Source organism: Clytia hemisphaerica, unplaced genomic scaffold, assembly GCF_902728285.1.
Source record: "Clytia hemisphaerica strain Z4C2 unplaced genomic scaffold, Clytia hemisphaerica genome assembly, whole genome shotgun sequence".
Lineage (NCBI taxonomy): Eukaryota > Metazoa > Cnidaria > Hydrozoa > Leptothecata > Clytiidae > Clytia > Clytia hemisphaerica.
In genome coordinates, this window is record NW_027104390.1 from 2,752,275 (window position 1) to 2,760,595 (window position 8,321).

Consider the following 8,321-nt stretch of genomic DNA (forward strand, 5'->3'; position numbering starts at 1 on the left):
GGTCACCTCAACAGAAATTTATAAAAAAAGGGTTCGTAAAATAGCTAGCTAATGATGAAAAACAAATTCCAGATTATGCAAAACTAAGCTAAGAAATAAAAAATCTCAAAAGGCGTCACAATATATGAATTTCAAAAATAACCCCAATTATAATGAGGTGTATAATGCTGAAATAAAATCACTGTTCATCTTTGCTTTCTTCTTCAGAGTCCTCAAATTCGATCCTGGGATGACTGGAGTGTAGAGGGCATGATTTATTTTTTCGATTATGCCCACTTTGGTTGCAGGCAGAACATATTATAGTTTTTTCCTTCGGATAAATTGATTCCGTGTATTCAAACTGTTTCGATCGAATCATTTGTATTATGGTGTAAAAACGTTTAGAATCTAAGTTTGTATGGTGCATCTCATACTGCTTTATCACTTTGTTTAGATGCTCGCCGGCATTTGTTGAAAATATTCCATAACCCCAGCCAAAAAGTCGACTGAATAACTCCATTTCATCCGCTAAGTGGTGGCGAAGGTAGTGAAGATAAGGCATTCCATTTACACTATCTGTAGGTGCATTATGAACAAACAATCGGAAAAATTCTTCCGCTCGTTTACCAAATGACGAAATCCGTTCTTTATCAGCGTGCGTTGATCGTATATCCCTATGGTCAGAAACGCAAAATTAAATCAAAAAGGAATAAAGTGAACGTAAACGTTTATAGTTTTTTAAAACTCACTCGCTTATTCAAGAAAGAGTTTCTATCAATTTCATTCACCCATTAACTCATTTGAAACTGATTCTGTTTTCTTCTCCTGTCATTAGATGACAATTTTGTGCCGTGATACCCGTAAAAAATATAATTGAAATCACAATTAAAATCTACATAAACTTAATAGCTAAAAATAGCAAATGAACAAATGATATAATACTTTACCTAGCAAGATCTTTGAAACGTTTGTAGAGCTTCAGCACGTGCCGTAATCTTTCCGAACTTTCGTCATTCCAACTTTGATTACGTTCCGCAATAAAAACATTCAAGAAGGTGTCAATATTGTCCTCGAAAAGCTTACAGTCGTTACCGATCATGCGTAAAGTTTCTGAGCCATCATAGTATTTCTTCTTACTATAAAGAAAAATAGAAAACCTAATATATATCCCATATCCCCCAACTTGATGTATCAGTAAACAGGTGTCTGTCCAGTAGTGTCATATTTTATTAGACGTTTTTATTTGTGCAGAACGCCTATGGTAGTTAGATTTAAAAGCATATGTACTCCGTCGAATAAAAATACCCCATGCTTTTAATACACGACTTGCTTGATTAATTATGAAGAGTATACACACCTTTTAAAATAGGAGTCTAGTTGAAACGCAAGATAATGGCAACCAATCTTTCGGAGGGCAGGTGCGATCAACTGCTCTTGTTTTCTGGCCATGATGGTCCGATGAAGAACCTTCCAGAGATACCGGTGATGTGCGAGAATCAAATGGAGACCACATGGTGGCACGAACTCGATAATTGTGCCTTCAAACAGAACAGAGCCCTGAAAAATAAGTTAAAGTTTGTTGCTGTATTATGGTAATTTTTGCTGCGTTGTCAATCTTTGCAGGCCAATAACTATCTATGATACAGATTGTTTTCCTTTTAGAACATACATTTCTGGAAAGTGGAATTCTCAAATTGTTCTAATTGCTCAAAGCGACATTGAATAGACTATAACAGAAAGGTCAGTCTGAAAAAAATCATTTGAGCCATGCTATTCAGAGCAAGATGTTACATAAAAAGCAATACCTCGTACATCAGCATGTACATCACTCAGACTAGTAAGAAATATATTTTACCCATTGACCAAATGATTGATGGGTGTACTTTTTGTACTTCTGGGAATCTTTATTTGGGTCCTCGCCAAGGAATTCAACAGCTTTCTTCCCCTCAGTAACCATAGACGTGATTGACTGTGGGTTACCTGATTCAAAACGAGAGAAAAAAACATCACACTGATATTATAAAATAACCTTAATAAAAATAATACCACTGTCCTAGTATACAAATAATTGTCATCAGTACGATCTGGTACGATATGCTGAAAAAAGCAGTTGTTATTAAAAATTACTTAAAACTTTCCTAACCTTTCTTTTTGACTGGATGATGCCATTGAGATCTGGGTAATTTACAGTGGAAGCAACCATACTCATGCGAGGGACTGCATTTTCCAAGGATTTCTTTGGTGAAGCAAAGATCAGCCACAAACAATACAATAACATTGAAATGCTCAGCATAACCTCCAAAGTCAACATCAAAACCATTTTTTACTAAGCACGTAAGAGCTTCGTAATGGAATTTTACGTGGGTTTGGAGCATCTTTCTACTTTCTTTACCTCTCCACAAAGTCGAAATGAACTGTCCATAGGGACTGGTTGAGAATTCAGATATATTTAGGATGGAAAAAGATGTTTGCTCAGTGGGGTACCTTCCTGCAGCTCTAAAATTGTCACCAGTTTCTCTCAAAACAATGGTTTTGCTTTCAACATCAAATTTCCCGAACAATGAACTGTTCTTTGACTTAACAAAGTCACTAATAGAGTTTTGCTGATCACGGGTAAAAAACTTCATTTTTGAACTCAGCGATGGCGTTGAAAATACTTTCTGTAAGCTTTCATTGATTTCAGTTCTATATCCCATACAGCTACAATCAGAATTCTCCGGATGGGCAGGACTGATTGTTCCAACATTTAAAGACTTGCAAAAATCTCTCACATTGTCATACGTTGGCAATTCTATGTTGTTGCTTTTCAAAATCATTTTTAGCGAATTGAAAGCCCTTTGGGAGATATGACACTTTCCCATCAATATTTTGGCAGTTTCTTTGCATGTCAGAGTTTTTGGAAGCGTTTTCAGCTTTAAGTTACTCACTAAATGGGTTATATAGTCAGTGTCCTCGTCAAGTGCATTATCAACTATATCAGGGTAGTTTTGCATCAAATACTCAACATAACCTAGAGCAAAAAGATATTTAGAACATGAATTTTACAATGGAAAACAATGACAATGAAAAAAACTGATTCAAAAAGCAATCCATTCATATTTTCTAGCTCGCTTAGTCATATTTTTGAAAATTCTATCCTATTTCCTCTAAGTAACTTTTCAAAATATTTTCCACCCAAGCCAAAAGATAAAAAGAAATATTTGCTTACTCTGAACATCATTGAAAGATGCATATTTGACTAGTTCGTGAATAAACTCGTTTCTAGATTTGATTGACTTTTTACAAAGTGAATTGGTAGAACCAGCATTTCGTTTCCGGATGTTGTGTAAAGTTCTATGTATTTCTTCATTAAAAATGTCTTCTTCATCTGAATCCCTGTCTTCATCAGCAAATTCATAACTAGCAGGATTGTCAATAATTGTAAGCCTTCGCATTATTTCTGGTTTCATAAAACCAAAATACTCAAAACCTGTCCAATGTTTTTTTGGTTTAATTTCAAGCTTATTGAAAACTTTTTGGAGACAGTCACTCAAATCTTCAGACTGAGCATCAATTATTGGATCTTCAGAGGTATATCCTTGGTATGATGGCACTCCATGGCAACTGTTTACTTTGAGATTTAAAACTATACTTTTATCTTTAAGTTTTACAAGTCGTTGGCAATGATAGCCAACACGGATGTAGCATTTCACCTTTCCTAGCATCTTGACAAAGTTTTCATCGTCCAAAATTTGTTTTCCAATGTTCTTTACTCCTAGCCAATCAGAGCCTCTGCTAAAACATGTGTCCAGATCTGTTGGTATGTCAGAGTCTTCATTTTCTTCAAAGACACTACTTTCACGATCATTTGACTGTTCCTTCAAATATTTGCATTTTAATTTATATTCTTGTCTGTACATACCAAATAAATAATTCCCCACAATTGTACCGCGATAAGGAATCTCTAAATACTGAATCACCTTTTTGCAAGCTGCAGTTGGATTAGTGCAGGAAAACCTTTTGATCAATTCATCCAAATTATTAAGAGGATAAATTTCAGTGATGAATAGTGGTGTTTCCAAGGCATTTGAAGCTTTTATTTTGCAAATGATTATCTTATCTTTAAAAGATCGTTTTAAAATATAACCATTTAAATACACACCACCACCGAACTGCCATTTTTTCATTATAAGATCATCAGCACCATCATCAATATTCTGAACAAATATTTCTCCATAAGACAGCACCTCATCAAGTTTTAATGTGTCATTCTTATCCATTTTGCTTTTCGTACTATTTTTCTTATGTTTTTTCTGTATTATTTGATAAATTAAATTAACAAATCAATTAACTTTAATACTGAAAATCAAATAAAAGCATTTTTTTCAATACCGGGCGGTTACCGTAACTTGGTCTAATGTCGACATCCCTCCTCTAATTCCGACACCCTTTTTATCAGCTGAAATTGATACAAAGGTTGACACTGTTTTTCTTTGCTTAGTAGTCAGAGAGGAATAATGCTTTTTCAATCAGTGCAGTGATTCAAGTTTTCATATCATTCCTGTCTTTAAAAAAGGGTGTCAAAATTAGACGAGGGATGTCTTTATTAGACCAACTTACGGTACCAAGCACACATCATTATTTCAATTTAACGCAAACATTGTTCATTATCAATTATTCCATATCCTGCAATAAGTTAGGGCAGAAATATTATAATAACAAATTACAATAACAAAAATCAAAGAGACAATTTTTACCAGGAAATATCAATATAAGTCAATTAAATTTGATTCTTAAAATCAAAAGTCGGTTGAATCAATCAAAGTTAATCAAATTCAATCAAAGTCCGTCAAATCACTCAAAGTTTATAATTGAAGTCAATCAAAGTGATTATTAAAACAATTGACATCAAGCAAAGCTTCAAAAAAATATAAATCTTTCATTGACTTCGATTGATTGCAATTGGCGTTGACCAATTACGAAGATTATAATACAACCCTGGACACCGCCGTACATTGCGTGGTGGAGTCCGGTGGGTATACCGTTGGCAGAGCCTAACCTATTTTTACCACCGTACCTGTCCCACTGTACACGAAAAATACCACCGTACATTGTACGGTGGGAAGTTGATCAGGTTTCTGAATTCCCACCGGACAATCGTACGGTGGCAATTCCGTGTACGGTGGGATTCTGTACGGTGGTGTTGTACGGTGTTTTCGATCTAACCTAAAATACCACTGTACACCCACCTGACGCCCACCAGACTCCACCGCGCAATGTACGGCGGTGTCCAGGGTCGTATTATAATTGGCTTCAATTGATATTGGTATTGACATATTGCTCGGCCAACTCACGCTGGCTTCTCTGAATTCACTTTAAGTTTTTGTTTCTTTTACTGATACATTAATTAAGTCCTGTTTGAGTTTTTATCAAGCTGGGCCTTATAAGTTGAATTTTCAAGTTGAAATTTAGCAGCTCTACTCTATCATTTTTGTTTTGATTTAACTTAGTATTTTAATGACCAGCCAGGTCATTCATTTGAGCGCAATGCATGTTAGCCTCCACCCATGCATGCAAGTTACCCAATCTCACGGTACGCCTTTTGTTTGAGCCTATAACCTTGGAAATAATGGGCCGTTACAATTATATTATACCCATTTGGGAAATTCTGTCCATCTGATTCAGATTTAATCAAATGCAATGTTTTCAACATCATTATTATTCAATCTACTAGCTATTAATTCCATTTTGCTTGGCACGTAGCTACTTCTATTTTGCAGGCTTGTTCTACCATTTTGAATTGTATTTCTTCAACTGAATCTAGCAATGTATAAAATCCATAACAGATTTTTCATAAAAACATAGGTCACTAATAAAATCCAAAATAAACCTTTAAAAACACATTTCCACAAAAGTTTAAGGCATATATCCAAAGATTAGTGATAAAAGAACACTATAAACATTAATCAATCCCACGAATGAAAGTCCATAGGCAATGAGAACCGACCAATACTCATTTCCCCTGAGAGTATAAACTTTTTCCCCCGAAAGTATAAACTTACTAAAATGTCAAAATTTCAATACAAATCCATCTAAAAAACCAACTGTAAAGTTGTACCATAGCTCCATCTACCATTTTTACGAAATGAAAAAACATTGTTGTTATAAGTTTAGCCGAGAGCTGTAAATTTGAATTGTTAGGAGGCTAGTGTGAGAAATCCGGAATAATCTCGGAAACGAACTTCCGCGCTACGGGCAAAGGTCGGAACTCCTAAGATCGCCGTGTTACAATGAGTGTTCTAATAAAGCATGATAGGCAAGAATAAACAATCCTTCAAACTTTACAAATATAATGAAAGCCTAAAAAGATATTCAATTTTCATTCAGTATATGGATTGGCAAGGTAAACACAAAGGAATCTTTGTAAAACCAACCTTTCCAAAGGATGTTTCACCGTCTTGCTACATTTGTTGTATAAATGAGTCTTCCAATAAAGCATGATAGGCAAGAATAAACAATCCTATAAACTTTACAAATAGAATGAAGGCCTAAAAAGATATTCAATTTTCACTCAGCATATTGGTTGGCAAGATAAATACAAATTAGTATTCGAGAAACTGATCTTTCCATAGAATGTTCGACCGTCTTGCTACATTCATGGTATCAATGAGTGTTCTAATAAAGCATGATAGGCAAGAATAAACAATCCTTCAAACTTTACAAATAGAATGAAAGCCTAAAAAGATATTCAATTTCCATTCAGTATATGGATTGGAAAGGTAAACACAAAGGAATCGTCGAAAAACCAACCTTTCCAAAGGATGTTCCACCGTCTTGCTACATTTTTGGTATCAATGAGTCTTCCAATAAAACATGATAGGCAAGAATAAACAATCCTAAAAACTTTACAAATAGAATAAAAGCCTTAAAAGATATTCAATTTTCATTCAGTATATGGATTGGCAAGGAAAACACAAAGGAATCTTCGAAAAACCAACCTTTCCATAGGATGTTCCACCGTCTTGCTACATTCGTGGTATCAATGAGTCTTCCAATAAAGCATGATAGGCAAGAATAAACAATTCTAAAAACTTTACAAATAGAATGAAAGCCTAAAAAGATATTCAATTTTCACTCAGCATATTGATTGGCAAGATAAATACAAAATAGTCTTTGAGAAACCGACCTTTCCATAGGATGTTCCACCGTCTTGTTACATTCGTGGTACCAATGAGTCTTCCAATAAAGCATGATAGGCAAGAATAAACAATCCTAAAAACTTTACAAATAGAATGAAAGCCTAAAAAGATATTCAATTTCCATTCAGTATATGGATTTGCAAGGTAAACACAAAGGAATCTTCGAAAAACCAACCTTTCCAAAGGATGTTCCACCGTCTTGCTACATTTGTGGTATCAATGAGTCTTCCAATAAAGCATGATAGGCAAGAATAAACAATCCTAAAAACTTTACAAATAGAATAAAAGCCTAAAAAGATATTCAATTTTCATTCAGTATATGGATTGGCAAGGTAAACACAAAGGAATCTTCGAAAAACCAACCTTTCCATAGGATGTTCCACCGTCTTGCTACATTCGTGGTATCAATGAGTCTTCCAATAAAGCATGATAGGCAAGAATAAACAATCCTAAAAACTTTAGAAATAGAATGAAAGCCTAAAAAGATATTCAATTTTCACTCAGTATATGCATTGGCAAGGTAAACACGAAGGAATCTTCGAAAAACCAACCTTTCCAAAGGATGTTTCACCGTCTTGCTACATTTGTGGTATCAATGAGTTTTCTAATAAAGCATGATAGGCAAGAATAAACAATCCTAAAAACTTTACAAATAGAATGAAAGCCTAAAAAGATATTCAATTTCCATTCAGTATATGGATTGGAAAGGTAAACACAAAGGAATCTTCGAAAAACCAACCTTTCCAAAGGATGTTTCACCGTCTTGCTACATTTGTTGTATAAATGAGTCTTCCAATAAAGCATGATAGGCAAGAATAAACAATCCTATAAACTTTACAAATAGAATGAAGGCCTAAAAAGATATTCAATTTTCACTCAGCATATTGGTTGGCAAGATAAATACAAATTAGTATTCGAGAAACTGATCTTTCCATAGAATGTTCGACCGTCTTGCTACATTCATGGTATCAATGAGTTTTCTAATAAAGCATGATAGGCAAGAATAAACAATCCTAAAAACTTTACAAATAGAATGAAAGCCTAAAAAGATATTCAATTTCCATTCAGTATATGGATTGGAAAGGTAAACACAAAGGAATCGTCGAAAAACCAACCTTTCCAAAGGATGTTCCACCGTCTTGCTACATTTTTGGTATCAATGAG

At 34.4% G+C, this 8,321-nt stretch overlaps 1 protein-coding gene across 1 annotated transcript; it reads right to left on the reverse strand.

Annotated features, from left to right (window-relative positions):
• Window positions 1-12: 12 nt before the first annotated feature.
• LOC136819765 (uncharacterized) lies at window positions 13-1,964 on the reverse strand. Its single transcript, XM_067076008.1, has 4 exons — window positions 1,835-1,964; window positions 1,337-1,536; window positions 927-1,115; window positions 13-653 (listed from the first exon to the last, which is right to left on the reverse strand). Exons 1-4 carry the CDS (start codon window positions 1,934-1,936, stop codon window positions 179-181), a joined length of 966 nt encoding a protein of 321 aa, XP_066932109.1. The 5' UTR covers window positions 1,937-1,964; the 3' UTR covers window positions 13-178.
• Window positions 1,965-8,321: the final 6,357 nt, after the last annotated feature.

Coding starts and splice junctions, on each gene's coding strand:
- LOC136819765 (XM_067076008.1), bottom strand. CDS start 1,936: ATGGTTACTGAGGGGAAGAAAGCTGTTGAATTCCTTGGCGAGGACCCA. Junction 1,116..1,336: donor CTAGACTCCTATTTTAAAAG/GTGTGTATACTC, acceptor TTTTCTTTATAG/TAAGAAGAAATACTATGATG. Junction 654..926: donor CGTTTCAAAGATCTTGCTAG/GTAAAGTATTAT, acceptor TTCTGACCATAG/GGATATACGATCAACGCACG.